This window comes from Streptopelia decaocto (assembly GCF_964273445.1).
Source record: "Streptopelia decaocto genome assembly, chromosome: 2".
In the NCBI taxonomy this organism is placed as follows: Eukaryota; Metazoa; Chordata; class Aves; order Columbiformes; family Columbidae; genus Streptopelia; species Streptopelia decaocto.
This window is the reverse complement of record NC_138655.1, coordinates 89,840,641-89,862,128: the sequence shown is the minus strand read 5'-3', so window position 1 is coordinate 89,862,128 and position 21,488 is coordinate 89,840,641. Positions and strand designations below refer to the sequence as shown.

Below are 21,488 nucleotides of genomic sequence, written 5' to 3'. Positions count from 1 at the left end.
GACTTCATGTGCTAAGTCTCTTTTAAAGTTATTTTGGAAGATTTTTAAGTCAGCTGGTCAGGTCTACATATTCTTCATACGTATCTTTGGCAACAAGGATAAAAACAAGTGCTAGAAAACCTTTACAATATTTTCTAAAACTCAGTAGCAACTGCTGAGTTCTTCTGAACTTGAAAACCCACCAGTGATCATGGTGCATTTATCTGATTTCTGCCAGCTGTACCACAGCATTAGCAGACAACCTCACATGAAACGAGCACTCCCATTAGTGTTCTCCGTTGACGGGTTTTGAAGGGGAATGTGTTGCTCTGACATCTTCGCTTTTGATCTCTACACAGTGTATGCTGGAGACCCACTGCTAAACAAGTTTTAATCCCATAATCATGCCACGGAAACTAATACACTTGATGGTTACTTTCCAAGAAATACAGCGAAAGAAATTAAGATCATAAAAATATTTCATTAGCATAAGGTCCTCTTATATTCATTTTTCACTCGGTCTGCCTTTCTCCTTCCACAGAGCAACATCCCAGGGACATCCTCTGGTCTCCCTTTTGCAGCCAGTGCTTTGAGGCTCACAGGCACCAGGTGCCACAGAGCATCTCAGCTCTTGCGCCAGAGACCTCGCCTGTGATGTGAACTCCAGGCACTATGGAAATGTGTATCCCTCATGATTGACAGAAAAGCATAAGAAATAAAGCCAAACATGCTGGAGACCGACAGGGAAACCCAGTGTGTGAAGCCTGATCACATGGCTCCTGTGCTTTATATCCAGGACCAGAAAATCAGACCAAGAACTCCACGGCAGACACACAGACGTCACCTTCATCTCTACTATAGATTATTTTCAAAACTCAAAGGCTGAGTTTAAGAATCTTTCTAAAATTCTTGGTGTCCCTGGTACAGTATCAGTTTTGAATCTGAAGGTCTGGGCTTCAGATTTCCTGTGATACTGACCTCTGTTGAACATGTTTTGTGAAAAACACCACTCCATGCCAGACCTGCTCACCAGCCAAGACCGACCCAGTAGGGAAGATATTTCAAACAATCTTGTAATTAGATACTTTTACATAACTGCTGAAGATGAAAAGAATGCACTGAATCTGACTTACAAGAGTTAAGAGTGGGACTAATATTGCTGAATTAATATATTTGTAGCAGATATTAGGATGTATAACAGAAGACTTAGTTCTTTCTGTTGTATGATATTTTTTTCTCCCTAAAATGTTTCTCAGCTCACTCATACCATTTCTTCTTTCTGCCCTGTTATAGATAGAAAGCATGTACTTTATAAAAAAAAAAAATCAGGATGTATTCTGAATATATTTCATGAAATTTGCCGATTAAAGCCCACTTTGTCCCATACAGCATGGACACTGCTATACTGCAGAGGATCAAGGGTAGGAGTAGAAAAGAGTAGACTTTTTTTTTTTCCTTTTGCACTGAATATTATGGAATTGTTATCACTGGAACTTTCAAATTTAAATCTTCATGTTTAAAAACAAGAGCAAACACACATGAAAGCATATACTAGGGAAGAGCTTCTTGTGTTTTTTGTACAACTTCTAAAGAAACAAAAACGTAACAACCACAAGTCTCTAAAGGACAGGGATGGATGGAATGGATGGATGAATGGATGGATGGCCAAATAAAAAGGGAAAGGAACAATCAGTAGTTTGAAACGTGTCGAGATATTAAAGATACTCTTAGAACTGTTAATCTGTTCCAGTTACCTTTTCTGTTCCCTTCCAATAACTAAATCCAGACATCACACAATTAGTCATTAGATCTGTTCAAACTGATGTTTTTAATATATTGAAATATGTAATTTTAAAAATCAATAAATACCTACAGGGAAAAAATGGCTTTTGTAATAAACAGCAATTTAGGAAAACCAGGTGTAGCTACAAGCACTTGTTTCATACTGTTACTGTTTAAATTGGGGTGGGAAGTCTAACAGCTTTTGAAGAATGCAGCATAAAAATCATAAGCAACATGAAAATCATGTAGGTAAGAGATTTTTAAATGGCTTTTTGCTACATTTGATTACTTTATCTAGTTGGGAAGCAAGAAAAGGGATACTAAGTGACACATGGCTTATGTTTTCAGCATTGCAAAGTGTTACAATACTTTTTTTTTTTTTTTCAGTCCATCAATGCTGTAAATCAAGTGCAAGATAAAATCCTTCACAAAGGTGATTTGGACTGAGTATTTATTGCATAATACACTAACGTCAAACTTCAGCAAAGATCTACAAAGCACGGAAGTTCGACTCGACTTCTTGAGACCTAGTGCATGACAGCTGAATCGCTTATTTTGCACAGTAGCACGAGAGCGCTAATCGCTGGTGACACAGTGCTCTACCGCATAACGACAGAGAGTGCAGACTGGCCCATTCTCTGCTACACCAAAGCGGTGCTGCATGCAAGACACTGTTGGCTGGTCCTCACGATGTGTCAGCAGGGAAGGTGTGTCCTGGTATGCAGGACATAACCCTTCTGTCACTGCCGGGGTTAAGGGTGGCCATGACTTGGGATTAGGTCCCGTGCCTGCTTTCTGTGCTGTGCACACAAGCAAAGACTAGTTTGTAACAGCATGGAGCACAGTAGTTAAAAATACTCATTTCTCATGAAGGGTTTTCATGAGAGAAATTAAAAACAAAGACAACACATCAGAGGTAAAAAGTCTTGAAGTCCCTCTGGCTAAATTATCACAACTGCATTGTGAAGCTGTCAGCCCCTACGCTGCAAGCTACTTACAGAAGCCAGGCCCATTATCCGAGGGAACGTAAGGGATGAACATCCATCTGGACTTTGTCCAAAAGTAGTGTATGGTGTCTGAAACCAAGCCTTCTCGTTAGCCCAAACCACGTCACACAGAGGCAATATAGATGCTCCAAGTCCAATGGCTGGGCCGTTTACTGCTACAATGATAGGCTTCTTAAATTGAATAAAAGTATTCACAAAATTCCTGAAGAGAAACAGAAACATGTGCTCACTACATATATAGAGAGAGTAAAACATACCAGCCCTTGAAAACTCAGTAATAATTCATCTCCACAGTAACATCACTTTCAAAACCAACCTGACAACCTTCCCTGATGAGGTAGGTAGCTTGGTGGATGAGAGGGAGCAGTGGATATTGTCTACCTAGACTTCAGTGTGAGGTTTTCAGCACTGTCTCCTGTAAGATTCTCATAGTCAAGCTGCTGATGCATGAGTTGGATGGACAGTGAGGTGGACTGAAAAATGTCTGAATGGCTGGCCCAGAGAGTGGTGATCAGTGGCATGAAGTCTAACTAGAAGCCAGTAATTAGTGGTCCACCCCAGAGCGCCAGTGCTGGGTCCAGTTCTGTTCAACAGTTTCATTCATGGCCTGGATGACGGGGCAGAGTGTACCCTCAACAAGTTTGATTACAAAGCTGGGTTGACACACTGGGTTGTGCCGCCATCAGGAGGAACCTCGACAGGCTGGAGAAATGGACTTCTGAGAGCGGCCAAATGCACCCAGTTCGGCAGAAAAGAACCTAGGGGTCCTGGTGGACATCAAGTTGAACCTTGAGCCAGTAACATGCCCTTGTGGCAAAGGCAGCTAATGATATCCTAGCCTGCATTAGGAAAAGTGTTGCCAGCAGGTCAAGGGAGGTGATCCTTCCCCTCTGCTCAGCACTGGTGTCCAGTTATGGGCTCCCCAGTGAAAGAGAGATGTGAAGTCACCCAAGATGGCCTAGCAAAGGGCCACCAAGATAACTAAGGGACTGAAGTATCTCTCATGCGAGGAAAGGCTGAGAGAGCTGGGACTGTTAAGCCTGGAGAAAAGGCAGCTCAGGGGTCTCATCAATGTGCTTAAATACCTGAAGGGAGGGTGCAAAGAGGGCAAAGCCAGGCTCTTCTCAATGGTGCCCTGTGACAGGGCCAGAGGCAATGGGCACAAACTGGAACACAGGAGGTTCCCTCTGAACATCAGGAGACATGTTCTTATGTTCTTACTGTCAGGGTGGCTGAACAGGCAGCCAGCAAGGTTGTTGACTCTCAATCCTTGGAGATACGCAAAAACCCTGCCTCAACATGGTTCCAGGCAATCTGTTCTAGGTGTCCCTGCCTGAGCAAGGGCATGTTGAACAAGATAAGCTCCAAAGGTCCCTTCCAACCTCAGCCATCTCTGATTCTGTGAAAACCTTGCAGTTCTCCCAGCCCAAAGCAGCAGAGTAATTGGGTAGGTGTGGATTTAATGCCCCTCCTACAAGCACTATATGGTGCTTGTGCCAAATGCCTCAAAGCCCTCTCTTAGATGAGGCTGTAGTCATACCTCACCTCTGGGCACCAAAACCATGGTAACAGCCATGCTTGGTCTCCATTGTGTTTATGTATGACATTGGTATAAGGTATCTATCTGTATTTTTAAGTGAGTGTATAAGTGAAGATGGGCAAAGCATTACTGAGTTCCCTTAAGATGTATTTCTGGATTTTTGGGAGACAGCTTAATAATTCAATCAGCCTTTTCAAATTATGAACAAGCCACAAACAGTAAGAGCTCCATTATCACATACCACATGCCTGCGAACATCCACTCATCTCTCTCTTGTTTGGTCATAGGTACTATGCTACTGAGCTACAAATGCATATTCTCATCCTTGTTGTCAATGCAAAATGACAATTCATTCCAGTAGGCACAAAGCATGGATGCTTATGTGCTTCTCTGTTCTCAAACAGTGAAAGCCTTCAAGAGCTTTGCAGGAAAAAGTAAGTGCGTGTGTGTGCACGTACATATGTGTGTGTTTGTGCACACGCATTAGAAACAGAACATTTTTATTACATTGCATCCATCACTAAAGGTTATCATGTTGCTGCTTAACTCATTCTACTGAACTCAAACAGATGAATGCAAAAAAAAATTCTGGAATCATCTTATTCAAGCCGTCATACAAACATCCCATCCAGAGTCTTAAGATAATTTTAATCATGCCTGAATATTCCATAAAGGACCATTTCTAGCATATATATGAAAAATACCAGTATTATATCTGAGGAGGGCGTTTGTAAGTGTTTTAAACTTACCTTTATCCATTTTACTAACAATGAATAATAGGTGACAAATCAGTCTTCTGGAAGGGCTTACAGAAAACTAGTGACAGAAGCTCAGTGTTAAGAGCCTCTGTCCTCCGACCACATCTGAAGTCACTGCATGAGCGACTTCTATGTCCAAGGACTGAAAAATTTTCTTTGAAAAACAGTAACTATTATCAAGTCTGTAAGTGGACTGTGCCTCCAATGAAGTAGGATTTACGTGTTACAAGGCCTTTTTTAGGGACATGAATATTGATATCAACAACAGAACATAGGTCTCTGAAGGACTACGGATACTCTGGAGGCACACAAGAGCTAATCCAAGAGCCCAAGCCCTCAAAAATCAGTGTTCAAATGATAAGCTACTTGTTTGAACTGTTAAAACAAGTCTCTAAGATCCGTACCTTTTTCCATATATATTCTAGTTCGTAGGAGTTCAGCTCATTTTGTGTAAACATTAGGTTTGGTACCTGGCATTGGTATGATGTCCACTACTATTAATCTACTCCTCTAAAATATCCATCATTCCACTGCCACGAATGTGCTCTTAAAAGTTAATAATTCAATGCACATTTTGTATTTGTGTGTTAAAACAGCCACAGGATTTCCAGAAAACAGATATAAGTCTTTTAAAATTGGTTTCAACTGAAGGACTACTACCACACTACCAGTTCTCACAGTTAAATTTTAGTAGTAAAAAGAGTGATGCATGAAATGACAACTTAAACAGAAAAGGACAGGGAGTATAAAGAACTGCTGCACACTATATCACATAACAGGTGAATGTCTGAGATCTGGTTCAATTAGAGGCTTTTGAAATAAAAAAGATAAAACAAGCCAGACTACAGAATGAAGAATACCCACTCAGATGACTGAAGATAATCTTACATACCTAATAGCTTCTGCCATCTTAGTGCTTTCCTTTTTTCTATCATCTGTTAAACGTCGTATAAAATAAATAAAATCAAGACCACAGCAGAAAATGCTACCAACTGCACTGAACAGCACAAGTTTACTGTCATCTGCAGCTGCTGTGTTCAGTGCGCTTTGGACTTCCTTCATTACCTGAAAAAAAATCCAAAACATTACAATATTTTTATTCTATCACTAAAAAGCAGCATACAGTTCTCCTCCCTTCTTCCCCCCATGAGATCTCAATCTTCAACATCTTGATTTTTCCTTAGGATCCAACTCAACCATCATATTTGAAACATTAACTTTTTTCATCAACCCAAAATAAGAAAATTTGAGAGAAGTATTAGAAGCTTTGCCTTTCAAAAATGTAATTAGACTAAGATAATGAAATCATTTAGAAAAGATCTATTAAACGTTATCTGTAACTAAAGCACTCATTCAGCATTTCTGTAATTTGGACAGCAGATGGCATATGCAGCCAGACCCTTAATTCAGGCTAAAGCTTGTTTTGAGTTTCACTTCATAAATCGCCGTGTCCTATAAGAGACAGTACATCTACATGTTCAGATAATGTAGTTAAAACTCAGCTGACTTACACTTAATGACAGTTGTATGTGTAACATCTTGCAAGCAAGACCTTGAGTCTTGTTTCATGTATGTTTGTGCCTGAATAACAGGCATAAATGAGGCAGAGACTTAAAACTCCCTCGACGCCCTCCCACCCCCTCCCAAATCAGAATTGTTCTGACCTCTGGATTAAGTGAATTATTTTCAGATGATTTTGTCGATAGCAAAATGTGTGTGAATCCATCTTGTTTCCTGACAACAATGTCTCTGTACCGGTACGCACTCTCCGTTTGTCTCACACTGAAGCGTAGCCTTTTATCAAAAGGTTGATCTCTCCTGTCATCAATAAACCTTCGTTTGCTGGCTGTCACTCCTGTTACAGATGTCTGTATGTTGGTTGTACCATTGGCTGCTAATGCTTCCATAAAGGTGGATGTACCTGAAAATAGTTCAAAAGAACAACATACTATTTGTTACATTTGTTAGCTCAGCAGTTTCAAAATTTCTATTAGCAAGAAAATGCACAAGTCATATTAAGAACACATAGTAAAGATGAAACTCAGTACCCTAGAAGTTACTGAAATGTTACAGAAATAGTCACTGTGCAAAGACCAAAATTAAAGTGACGAAGTTATCAAAAAATTAATTTTACAATTGTGAGAAAATACATTTTAAACAAGCCAAACAGAACAATATATACTTATTTTTAGAAGGAAGGGAAAGGTTTATTTAACCAAAGTTTTGTTTAACCAAAACACTTCAGTAGGTTAACACTCTGCTTTCTCCCTTTCCAACATCTTTTAAGTCGTCCAACAGCATCAAGATTGCAAAGATAAAGCAGAACCCCTTTTGTTTCAAAGGCCATAAGAAATTAGTATACAGAAGAAAATGACACCTACAATAAGCCAAATAAAGAACCTGATTGACAAGATCAGATAAAGCATAACAGTCTTTAAAGGAAAATAGAAATGAAGAAATACAGACTATACTTCTGTGACAGGGAAACAAGACCCATGCAGTGATGGATATTTTAATGGATTCATAGACAATGAGATATTCCTCAAGTCTAAACAATTTTGGCTATTAGAACCGGCAAACAGAGCATTATGTCTTTCTGGTCTTGTTCCCAGTCACTTGAACAGACAGAATTTGAAGACATGCAAGTAAACAGGTCATTCCTCATGACACAGAAAGGACAGGCTTTTCTGTATTCCACATTGGAAACATAATAACAAATGACTAACATAAGAGAAAGTAAGATAACATCTTGGATCTATAATCTATCTGCATCTTAAAACCACCATGTAAAACTTCCATAAAATTTGTCAGAGTAAAGCAATAGAATATGCATGGGGGAAGGAGACAGGAGGGTTAAAAATATTGGAAAAACATGTTACAGGCCAAGACAGGAAAGTTTTGAAAGCCTTTTCCTGAAAACCAAGGTCTGAGACTTTGTTAAAAGTCCACTGGAACTCACAGTCCTTATCTCAAACAAGTACTTCAGAACATCAGAGAATCATAGTTGTTTCGGTTGGAAAAGACCTTTTAAGATCACTGAGTCCAATCATTAACCTAACACTGTCAATTCCACCTCTAAACCATGTCCCTAACAACCTCATCTCTATGCCTTTGAAACGTCCCCGGGGATGGTGAATCCACCACTTCCCCGGGCAGCCCGTTCCAATGCCTGGCAACCCTTTCTGTGAAGAATTTTTTCCCAATATCCAATCTAAACCTCCCCTCGAGCAACTTGAGGCCATTTCCTTTCATCCTATCACTTGCCACTCGAGAGAAGAGACCAACCCCCTCCATGCTACAACCTCCTTTCAGGTAGTTGTAGAGAGCGATCAGGTCTCCCCTCAGCCTCCTCCAGGCTAAACAACCACGAATATTTTGTCTTATAAAGTACCCTTAAACCATGTATAAATAAGTTATTAATTAAATGCCATTGATAAATCTTGCTTAATTTGTCATTATAGTTTCTGAAGAAGCTATATTTTAAAAATTTTAAAAATAGGCAATGATTTTTTAACTTATTTTTTACAAGAGATTTCAAAATATTTGATTATAAATCTATTATGATTAATTAGGGAAGCTGTCCACCACAGGAGCTATAAAATAGTAAGGTTTTATTTTACTTTTAAAAGTCTTTCTTGCTGTATCAGTGATTTAATGCTCTTTCCATATCACTTTTTGTGAAGATGCTAAAACTCAAGATTTTTCAAATTTTTTAAAAGAAGAAATTGAATTCAGTTTCTGTTCAGTCTCAGAGACAGAGATGAATAAAATGAAATAAAAAATTAATACTTATATTGTCACAGAAGCTTTGCATTTATTCCTAAATTTTTCACAGCTTATTAAATACTTTTTTTTTTCATTTCAGCAAAATAAATAAAAATTTGATTCATACCAAATATGAAATTGATGAGGGGTGCTTTCAATACTTTTCCCTAGCCACAGTGAAAATAGTGGAGAACCAGGAGAGCACAATAGATTGGACTAAACCAGAAAAGAGTCAGTAAACTTGTATAAAAGCTTTGAGCAGACCTTTTCCCACAACTCATACGTCCAAAGATGTACTCAAATACCAGAAAATTACTTTTCAGATGGAAAAGGCAGTGATTATAGGCTTTAAGAGACAACTTTCAGCAAGAGAGACCAAGATATAAACACCACACACCACTTTTCACGCTGATTGAATTGGCAAGAAACCTTCCTAGTTTTTGTATAAACTCTGTCTGCAATTGTCAATAGCTGCAGCTTCAAACCACAAACAAGGGACAGCTGCAGTTCAGTGGAAGAAGCCTCCTACATCCAATCTTGTAAACACACTTTTTGGATACTTAGACTGGACTAAAAAACCTGTCAGCTCTAGGAACCGCATCTCTGTGTGGGGAGATTTGACCATCTGGTACAGATTAGAAAACAGCACCAACAGAGTTAAACTGTGTTTGTTAGTGACTGTCACTGTAAGTTTGTGACCTTCTACACCTTGAAGTGTAAGGGGCTCTTTCTTTTGGCATTTGGTCCACAAAAGCAAAGAGAGAACTCAGAGATGTAAAGCTGTACTTCATGCTATATACAAATAGGCAAAGGCTGCACCACTGGATGGTCTTGGACAAGTGTTGCAGCATATGAGGATGAAAAGAAATAAAAAGTGCCAGAGAGAATTAACTGTATTGCCACAGACTTCCTCACATGAAAATTTTGCATTGAGGTTACTTATTTTCAAGTTAATTACAACTACATTTTACAATCCTAAAATATAGATTTTATAAAAAACCAAAAGCAGTTCTGCATTTTATTATGTTAATGGCATACCAAAGACAAACAAAACACCATGGCCATCGCCTTTCAAACTGAGCCTTCCAAAACCAATAAGGGCTTTGGAAAAAAGACAATTTATCCTGGATGTTGTCAACTAATGAGAAACTATATTTGTTTAAGAGGTAAAAGAACAGCTCTTGTAGTTAGCAAAAAAATAATCTTACAACTGCAAACTGTTAATTAATGTAATGTGATCTTCTCAAAAGTGAAGACATACTACTACTGCAAAAGGCTTCACCACACAGATGCAAAATGAAATTAAGAGGACTATTTGGTTTTGCAGCTGCTGATAAAAACCTGGTAACAGTCATCATTTTCATGCAGCTGCTGTTAAAGGGAAAAAAAACCACAACCCAAACAAACAGAAAAACCCCAACATGCTCTGTGCAACAGATTAAGATAGGAACTGGTCTGATTCAAAAGAAAGACAGACACAAAATACAGAAATTGCAAAAGGGGCAGAGCAGCAAAGGTATAATCATCCCCATTCAACTGGCAAAAGACAGAAGAAAACACACCTCTCCGAAGTATGAGTGGGATAACAATTAAAATGCACTATGCCAGACACCTAGACAAACAGCTGAAACCAAACCAACACACAACATTGCAGCAATCCAAAAGTTACAATCCCAGGCTCATCTCCAAGCTATCCATGCCTCACTCTTACTGCATCCCGAATTCTGGGGAAGTTCAGTTTGGCACATGTAGCAAGTCTTGAGTACGTATGAACATGCATATGTAACTGTATATGTAACTCACAAGACTTCACATCAGCTGTCCGGCACAGGTTGCCTCATGTACCCTTTATACCTACAAAGAGTGCTGTTTTGCTGCATGTTCATACGTACTCACGCTCCCCTCCCTGCAGCTACATGGGGGACACATCCAAACAGGTGCTCCAAGGATAGCCAAGCCTCTTCTGCACTATTCTTGTTTGAGTACACATGTACTAGTCGTGGTACTCTTAATTCAAGGGCTTGTCTGCCAGAGAACACTGCTTCTGAAAGGCTTATGACAGGTATCTAAGGAAGGAGCGTAAGATGATGGGAGGCGTGAATGATGCCGTCTGAATATTTTACCCAACTCCAGCCACCAGAAACTTAGCGATTCCTAAAATGTGCAAGCCCAGGACCATAAGGTGCACCCAAACCATGTAATTAAATCCTTATCTTCTATGAGATTGTCCAATTACTTTTGAAACCACTAAGGTTTTGTCTGCCAAAGTATACTTCTGCATCAAGTTCTGCAACTTACAGCTTTACTTTCTTCATTCCTTTCATCAAACCCTTTCTCCTGATTGGTTAGTCCCAATCTTATTTCCCCTTTCTTCTTCCAGAAGCCAGCTCAAGCCTGTCATTCTCCTCCACGCCTCTTTTACTAGATCTTGGAACAGGGTCCGAAATGTCACACGAGTCAAAATGGGGATTTATATATAATGTGGCATGTTCAAGCCTAGGCTTTTGTTCTCTACTGCTTTTCCATAACAATTTCTAACTATTTTTTTTTTTTTTAAACTAGCACCAACCAGGTGTAGGCAGAAAACTACCCAAAACAAACCCAGTGCCCTTTTCCTGAACTGTAACATGTAGTCAGGAACCAGTCATTGTCCAAGCGTGTTTTTATGTTTTGCTATAGGCATAGTTTCACCTAGAAGTCTCTTTTGTCCCCTCCTCATTATTTGCTATTCATCTACACTTCAAGTAATCTCTCATTTCAACCATAAAATCACTCAGCATTTTCAGATATGTCTGCAGTGGTCACAAGGAGCTCCAGGGACCCTGACACCTTCCCTATACCCTCACACACCAACCACATCCTCTCCTACACTAAGTGACAAAACGGTTAAGAAGCAGCATCCCGCTTGAATAAGAAAATGAAAAAACACCACCAACAACAATTTCTTGAAGTGTGAACTGTGAAAATAACACTGCAATTGTAACTGATTACAACTCAAGTACTGGAGAGAAAAAAATATTATCTGCAAAACTGATAAGGAAAAGAAATTAAACAACAACAAAAACTCAGAGCTAGAAGCAAGCTGTATTGTTTCCAAAGTCCTTTCTATACTTTCACTGCTTTAGAGCCCCCTGTATATGTAACTCACAAGACCTCACATCAGTTGTCCAGCACAGGTTGCCTCATGTTCCCTTTATGCCTACAAAGAGTGCTGTTTTGCTGCATGTTCATATGTACTAGCAAGCTCTGACTCTAATTTTCCAGTCTTAACTCTGCAGTACATCAAATATTTCACAGAAGACACCAACCCCAGACAGTGATACCATGATGCAAACATAACATATAATGGCTTCCAGGAATTTTTCCACCACTGCTTCAGCGATTACACAGTAACTATTTCTTAGAACTACAGTGTATTTGTACAGATGACAGAAATTCAAAAGGAAGGTTCTAAAAAACTATCAAAACCTTATGTGTTCCAAAAAGGTACTCTAGCTATGTCCCCATTTTTTTGGTCCAAATATATGTAGTTACAGTGCTTACATTTTGGAATCAAACGAAAGTTCCAGCTTCCTTTGAATGTCACCATAAATATTTGTAAGGAACAAAACCCAAACAACAAAACCCAAACAACAAAACCCAAACAACAAAACCCAAACAACAAAACCCAATCCAACAAACTGGATTTATTGTACACTTCACCTAAAACACTGTTTTGCTCTGTGTTTCAAAAAAAAAAAAACCATACAGAAGGTATGCGTCATTTATGAAAGATAAACTTTACACTACCCTATTCCGGAGGGATATAAGTATTGATGCAGAGCACAAACCAGTGCTACCAATAATAACAACAATGAGCTGTGCAGAGCTCAGTATGAGAAGAGGCATCCACAAAGACATGTGGAAGGAGAAAGGGGTGCAGAAAGGGTGGTACTTCTTCAAATTACAGACACCATAGTACCCTGCCACTGGTGCCACTGCTGCCAAAACCTCAAAACTCCCACTGTTGGGAAGGGGTATGTGTGCACACACTATAAATTTGTATTTTCAAATGAAGTTAACCACTTCTTGATACTGTTTCCAGGAAACAGTTACACAGGAGCCACTAGATGTTCTTCAGCCATCTTCCGTTGCTTTCGCAAATATGTCACATCTCCATACACAGAGAATGTAGGTTTTAAGCACAGATTGACTGGCAAATTACTGCAGTAATGTACCCTTGGTAACATTTCTCTACTCAATCAGAAGGTTTTCTGTACTGCATCACTTTTTATCTTGGTTGTCCAAGTCACATTTAGAGTAATATGGTCTGTAGTAGCTATTTTTTACCTTTGGTACCTAGTTTTCTCCATTTCTTTGACTACTTACAGCATCAGATACATTTGTAAGTTCATAATGATACTGTTAGGAAGACAGCAGCATTACTAGTCACATTGGACTTCAGTAGGTTATAAGCTATTTAATTAATTTTGCTTTTAAATGCCTTTCCTTCTCAGATCGTAAGCATCCATGTGAAGATACACTTGTAATGCCAACCAAAAATGCAACTAATTTGAACATAAAATTCTACTACTGAAAGCAGGCAATCAATACAAGAGAAAATGGCATTTCTCCACTCCCAAGTTAAATAGGTTTACCTTAGTCTGACTATTTTAAATCAAATAAGTGGAAATAAAAGGAAGTTCACGTACTTTAAGAAGATGGGAATAACAAAATACCAGACCTAACACTTGTTAAGACAATGCCCATAAAAGAAGGATAACACTAATAAGATGTAATTTGGCAACAGTCTGTTTTACTACCTTTGAACTGTGCATTTTTATGTGTAAGGTATCGAGTAAATTTTACATTCATACAGTGGAAAAAAGTGTCTCCCTTCTAACAATAGCAAGAGGCTTTCCTAATATATTTCCATTCTTATTATTTCACTGGAAATATAAACACTGCTCAGGTGAGCAAATTCTTTTTTACTTTATCATTGCATCAAGATAAAGCAGGATTGCTCTCTTTGGAGTGATTTTTCTTCCCTTGAATCTATAGTCAGGATACTGCTGACAAATAGAAAACAGTGCACATGATCATTTTCAACATTTCAGCTATTATTGAAGGTGGCTGTTATGAAAGGAATAATAATAATAAAAAATTCCTAAGCGCCTATGATATTACTCCAGTCAGGAAACCCCAGCCAGATTTCATAGTAGCACAGGCCAGAACGTTTGATGGGGAAGGCAAAGAGTTAACTGTATTTCTTTTTCTCACAAATAAGTACAAACAAGAACAACCTTCCCCAGGTTACAGATGCCTTTATAAAGCCTTTTAATGCTGGGAACATTTAATAAGGAAGAACTCTCGTATCTTGATATTCTTGGAGCTGCAGGTTATGATATTGCAGTGTTCATTCAAAATGCTCTCAAATTTGAGCTAAGTAAGGACATCTCTTGGGGCTCATCTCTAGAGGAAAGCTATTGCAAAATAGGCTAAAGTTTAAACTTGAAGTATATCCAGCTATTTCACACTAACTCCTAAGGTGAACACATTCTATATTAAGAACACTTCACTGCAATTTAATCCAATCCCCAAAGTGATCTAGAAAATGGTTATCTTTGTGTGGAATAGGAGTGCCCTAATGTAAGGCTAGCCTACAACTGATACTGCCAAAATAGACCCCAGGCAGTTTTCTGTACAGACACAAGCATATGTGCCATATACACGTGACATAATTCTTGTAAGGACAGCAAAACTTTCTAAAACAACTTAGCTAAATTATGAAAGAGTTTTATATGGATGAGTATATCTTCTTTTTGAAAGCAACATGTTAACAAGCATAGACATTTCATTCTTATCATATAGATGAGGTTTTAAATACCCGACTATGCAAGGGTTTCATTCACAGCTGCCCACAGAAACATTTGGTATTTCAATGCAGAAAAGCAGTAGGCAACCATGGCAAGAGGACTTTCAGAGGTTCAGGACACTGATGTGTATATATTGAGCTTTACAGGAGAGTATCTGGAGCGAGCATCCCTGCTGGGAAGAAGCGTCTCTGTTTTTACCTGTCTACCTCCAAGAGGTTAATGTGTTTCCAGCCACTCCCCAACATTTGTTATTAATAGAAGATGGGATATTCACCAACAAGTTCATTACGAGATGGCCAATGACTAGATTACCCGAGCACACACTAGCTTGCAGCAGAGAGGACACCTTGTGCTACACTAGTACAGGCAGCCAAGTGCCCTAACGGGGCCAGGCATACCCTGTCCTGGGTTAGTCTGCAATACATAACACTGCTGGCTGCTACCAACATGGCCAATCTGTCCCACAGCAGCACCCCCTTATCAGGAATTACTGACCTGGGCAGAAAGGACTGGCTGGGATGGGCAGGGGAAGCGCAAAGGAGGAGTCTCTCAAGTCTTCACTTGTGTCTTTGGGGTATCTCTTAGAGGCGAACGGCACATTCAGAAATGCACATGCCAAGCAGGTTCTTACTTCTGATTCAGAGATACTCAATGCAAAGTAATCTCCACTGAAGAGTCAAGTATTAGAGCCAAGCAGTTTTCTTAAAGACTCTGTTTTTAGGCTAAGCACAGGACTGCTATTTACACCACATCTAAAGTCACATTCACAAATTGTCCTAGAGGCAATCCCTCCCACAGTTTTCTGAATATTCTGGGAAAGTAAGCCCACATTAAAAGCAAAATGATGAAAGGTATCTTGGGGTATCCCATGCAACAGGTGCTGCACAGTTGGATGCTCTGAACTGAAAAAGTGATTCAGAACAGTGTATTTTCTTGCCAAATTTGTCCTTTCATACTGGTGGAGAGGAATAAATCTCAAATATGATCTACTGGCTACAGTTGAAATGAGGCACGATGGAAGGAATAAGTAAACACAACTTGTGCTCCCAAGCCAAATCTTCTCTCCCCTGTTTGTTTTTGGCAACACTATCGAGGATCAGTGGGTCTGCGAGGACATGCTTGAACTGGAGAACTCATGGAAAATATCCAGAATTCTTTATTCTTCCTATATTAAACAATAATTTAAAAACAAACAAAAACAAAAAAATCCCACTAAAAAACCCAGAGAAAGTCCTAAAGTCAACAGTAGGAGACTATGGAGAGTAAAAGACTTGGATCAGATGCTTTGCATGAGGAACACTTACATGATATCCTCCCTCAATTAAGCTTTGTCCTGTATCACTGCAGGCAATGATTAGAAAACGCAAGAGGTATTTGTCTTCACATTGTCTTGTCCCACAGCTTGACCCCAGTACAAATGGTATGGTCTTCCAAGTTGTGGGATTTGCAGAGATGAGAGAAAAGATCAAACATGACTATGAGTTTCAGGAAAACACCCATCATAAGAACATGCTTTCATCAAATTTTGAAACCAAGAATATAAACAGGCAAATCAAAAAAACGCACCTAGGGTAAATCACAAGAAAACAACCACAGCCAAAAGCAGTGACCAGAGAAAGAGATGCCCCAGTCTCAGCCAGCAGCTGGGGGGAACTGGAGGCAGGAGCTGCCCTGACACAGCTGGACAGGTCCCACACGCATTGGGAGCGTTTGGGTGCACACTCTTTGTACAGCTTAGCAAAGCAATCAGCTGCTCTTTAAGACCTTAGGCTTCCATAAATGTGACAGCAGTGAATGAAGCAGAACAGTCTATCAAAGGGAAAATCCCACAGACAAAAAGACTAAACTGATAACTCCATAAAGCACTAATTAAGTAGTTAACACATGCTGCCATACATAGAAAATGGTGCAGAGCTGCTAAAGTGGCTTCCCTCAGGCTACAGAGCAAGTCAGTATAGAAGGCAAGATTATTACAGTTACAGGTGGTCCCAATCCCCAAAAGCTACTTTCCCCTGTAAAAATCTGCTTTACAAAGTACTGGATTTTTTTTTTCTTTCCAGGAAATATATGCATCTAAATTAAAGTACAAGTAGCAATATTGATTGTATTGCTGGTCAGAACAGACAACTAAGGAAGCAATGGAATAAGCACTATGATATTTAAGTGGGACATATTGTTTCAGCAGCACCAATGTATTAATATGAAACCACAGGCTTTAAGAGATTAATGAAGACTAATATTAGGAGGCTGAAATTTTGAAGAAAAAAAAAATTCAAGAAGTCAGGAAGTTACAGATGTGGCAGACAAAAAAACCAAAACCAAACAAACATCAAAAAGCCACAACTCCAACCAACAGAAAAACCAATGTGGTTTAAGGCAAATTTCAGAGCAAGTTTTAAAAAGACAAACCAGTGAAGATCTACCTCAGAAAGTAGAACTTAGCAACTACTATCAACTGCACCAAACCAAGGGAGGCTTAGATAGGCACCATGATGCCTACTGCTACACAAAAATAAGAACAAAGTGTATAACAGCTGATGCTTTAAATCAAAATGTGCAGTGGCCTCAGAGATAATTTTGTAGCTTTTGTGTAGCTGGCAATAGGAAAGTAAGGTTTATTTGGAGGCTGAAACACATCTTTTCACAGGAGTCATATTGGTTCAAGAGCCAGTTTGCAGATTTAAAAAAATATTATCACTGCAAGTGTATGGAAGAACTTGAGACATCAGAGGTGGGTGGGGGGAATCTCCTTTGCATTTTGGGCTTGGGTATTGTTGCAACTCCAATTGCTGCAATTCCAAAGTCCAGCACTGAAGCTTCAGATATTCAGTGGAAAGTTCATAGAGCTGTGCTTGGACTTCCAGTTATTAAGAGATGGTTCATGGGTGATGGCCTCTGAGCATCTTTAGATACAGTAGATGCATAAAATGCTGAATCTTGCCTTAGGAAACAATCCATTAAGAATACACAGAGAAGCCAAAAATACCAGAGGAAGTCACTACATAAGAAAATTACTATTAAGTAAAGCAAAGATCACATACACACAAATAATACTAGTCACAATTGTAAGCTCAATTTTAATTTGGAAACCATTTAAAACATGTCACAGATGAGACAAAAGGATAGATGAACTGCAGGACTGGTTGTTTCCTGAAATCTGCCAGGGACCCACCTGTTAAAGTCATATTCCAATCACGAAACAAACAGAATAAAGAAAACAGAAACAGGACAGTATCAGCAAATGGAATTGAAATTTAATGTCTACCAAGATGAATGCTGTGTGATTTTTAGATGTGTTATGTAAAAAGATATTTCATTAAATAGTTTTTAGGCAAATAGCAAGATACCCCAGTCATAAGGAGAGGATGTATAAATGGAACTAATACACTAATTGAATTATTTTCTTCAGGAGTGAGATGTAGCTTCAATTAACTCCACATGGTTAAACAGGTCAATAGGAACTGAGGGGAAAAATAGAATATACTATACTTACAAGAAAATAGGAAGTAAAGAACACTGGGAAGAATACAGGGAGATGCTAAAACAGATAAAGAACGGGTATTAGAAATGCAAAGTAAAACTATAAAGTTTTCATAGTTACAGATGCTAAACCCAAATTATTCTTCCAATGAATTAAAAAAAAAAAAAAAAAAGAGAGAGAGAGGAGAATTGGACCAAAAACAAAAGAGGGAAATGTAGCAATTAAAATATTAGTGGGGAAACAAGCATGCCATAAGAAACCAGAAAATATTTATAATGAGTATGAATACATTGTACATATACTAAATGACAGACTAAAAGGCTTGAACATGGCAAGATGGCAAGATTTCTGACTTACAGTAAAAAAGAAACAGACAAATGTGATAGTCTATATGGGAAATGTATTATAGTAAGTGAAATAACTTGAGATCTGCTTGCTTAAAGACTAGCAAATTTGGAAGGTACCTTGAGTAATACAATTTGTATTTCTGTAAAAGTGGCAAAAACCTAAAAACAATCAAAAACCAAAACAACCCTTAAAAAAATAAAAAAAAGGAAAAAAAATACTTAAACCTCTGCAGTTTATTTCTATTTATAAACAAAACTGTTCTCAAAGTCATGTTTCAAAACTGTCCTTCCAATTAAAACCTGCCCGGGATCCAAAGCATCACTCAGGAGAGCCACACTGGACATGGTGGCAGAGAAATTTCATCTTCTTACAAGAGTTCACTCATTACTTGTCATATATTTTACCAATATTTTGCAGTTTCATACCATTACAAAACATGCGTCAGAAGCTTTCCTATCATGCATACCGACATCTGATGTAAGTTTCAGAATTTTAAAATAATATCTCAATATAGGAGCAACCCTATTTTGCTCAGCATCAAAGCTGTCTACTCAGAATTATTCTTAGTGTTGTAATGTTGGAAATACATAGAAAAGTAAAAAATACCTATCTAAAATTACTTTTACTTTATAAGATCCTAAGACATGAGATTTTATGTTGATGCCAATAAGTAGCAGTTAGTACCAGTAAAGACCTCAGGGTTACTGTATGGTAACGATGGTATCATTCTGTCATTGGGAGTTTGATACAGAGGGCTATAAACTCTGCATCTCCATTTGATCTCAGAATAGGTTGCCATAATGTCAATAGTTGACTGAAACAAATAGATGGCTTATAGTTTTCTATTCTTTTATTATCTATACATCAACATATTGGTGATTAACAAACCCAAACACCTTGCCCATTTTTGTAGTTACTACAGTAGGTGACTTTTCCACTAGTTACCTGACAGAAGATACTATAGCATCAGATGTAATTCTCCCATCTCTGTTAAAATACTATCGAGATCTCAAAAGAATTTTTCTTCAAGGTGTTCTTTTGAATCATTCTAATTAACAAAAAGGCTGCAGGAGGATTATCTTTTTCATTAATTCTTAAACAAAATTATATGCTTACTGAAACATCTAAAAGAATGAATGCGGTGTTTATTAAAAATAATATTTTAAAAATATATATATATATATATTTTTGAAACCAGAAAAGAGTCTATGAGCAAGCAGCAGCATGCTCATGTGCTGGCTCAGATCAGAACAACACTGCAAATGCATTAACCAAGCTCACCCCTCCTGCAAGGAGGATGAAGCCTGCTTGCTGTATGTCTGCCCTTGGGCTCAAAAGTTCTTGCCAGCAGACTGGCCTCCATTTAGCTGGCAAGTTCAGGAAAGTTAGCCAAGGACCTTCCACAAGCCTCACCACACCCCTGTGATCCAAGCAAGCGGCACATACTGAATTACTTATCAGTACTTAAGTACCAATGTAGTTTACATAACATGATTTGTTTCCCTTCACTGCTCTGTTTCTGCCCCATATAGTCTGCCAGACCAGAAACAAGTCATTCATCACAGGTACTTCTGTCTAACCCAGGAACAGGGCAGACAAATTCCCTCCCTCCACCAGTACTGCTGCTGAACAATTCCATGAGAGCTTCCAAAGGCAAACCAAATTCCAGTTTAAAACTATTTACCATCATCAGTGTTTTTACTCTGTTTAACTTTACTTTCTTTTCCCAGTCTTAATTAAGAAAACTGGAATCCTAAACCAAATTTAAAACAAACATCAAACTTAATTCAACTACAGCAAAATATCTGGGAAAAAGTATTATTATTTTCCTACTCCAGAATCATTTTTTGGAAAGAAGTATTGACTTATGACTAAGTAGCAAGAAATGAGTAATAAACTGACATAAACAAATGAAGACATGCCAAAAACCCCATAAAAACTGACAAAATTAATTTAGCAGCAGGAACAAGCCAAACATTTTTGCAGGGTGCACTGGGTTAGCTTTCAGCTTGATCAGTTCCCGAGTGCTGCTGCTGACCAAGCAGGCAGCGAGAAAGTGTGGGAAGGGGGGTGGAAGGAAACACTGGGATAACTGAGAGTCATGTGAAAAAGCACGTCTGAAGAGAACAGCAACACGTCTCTCAAGTTTGAATAACGTACTGACTAGCAGATAACAATTATAGAAAAAGAGTAGGTATTTCCTCATGTGAACCATTTAATTGCAAGATTGAGTCCCATTATTGAAAAACCAACTCCAGTGCTACTGATTTATCTACATAGAAACTGGCAGAACTGAAATAATCAGAGAACAGTGCTACATAGTCTTTCATGCTCTACGTTCTGAGGCATTTAAAAAAAAAAAAACAACTCCACAAACAACAACATGCTGCAAATCTATCTTCTAATATTTATTTACACTGTAGAAAACAGCTTGTGATGTAAACTTGCCCAAACAGAAAAATCATGAGAAAAATTGTTACAGCTATTTGTGAAGGGAATGCAGCACACTTCACTGCTGCCATCAATTTATCAATCCTTTACCTAGAAAGCAAAGAAACAAGAAAAATTGCCACAGAAAAGAAAGTGGCATTGGAAGAGGACAGGACGTCCCACTGAGACATGAGCTAGAGCATGAGGTAGGACATAAAGCCACCCATACGCCGAGGCTGCCACAGTCTGCACTGGGATGAAGCACAAATGGGGACAGCCAGAGAAGCGCAACTATTTATCTCTTCACAAACAGGCACTTCCCTGCCTGCTAGGTCCGGGACTGTCCCTACAGCATGGCTTTTGACTGTAATAAATGCTAGAGTAAACTACATGTAATTGGAAAGGAGACTAACATTCAAGCTGATGCTCCAGAAGTCAGTCTAATAAGTGTTCCAGTAAAACCCTGGAAAAGGTTGTTAGAAAACACCCTGACATCTCTGAGAATTATACTAGTGCAACATGTACTAAAAAAGCTGATTGGGG

At 38.6% G+C, this 21,488-nt stretch overlaps 1 protein-coding gene across 1 annotated transcript in view; it reads right to left on the bottom strand.

Annotated features, from left to right (window-relative positions):
• Window positions 1–21,488, bottom strand: part of CDYL (chromodomain Y like) — a 110,729-nt gene that overhangs the window by 5,776 nt on the left and 83,465 nt on the right. The window contains exons 3-5 of the mRNA XM_082044547.1: window positions 6,731–6,987; window positions 5,959–6,131; window positions 2,760–2,970 (exon numbers count right to left, since the gene is read on the bottom strand). Coding sequence (XP_081900673.1) covers window positions 2,760–2,970; window positions 5,959–6,131; window positions 6,731–6,987 — 641 coding nt within the window. The remainder of the gene's footprint in view (window positions 1–2,759; window positions 2,971–5,958; window positions 6,132–6,730; window positions 6,988–21,488) is intronic.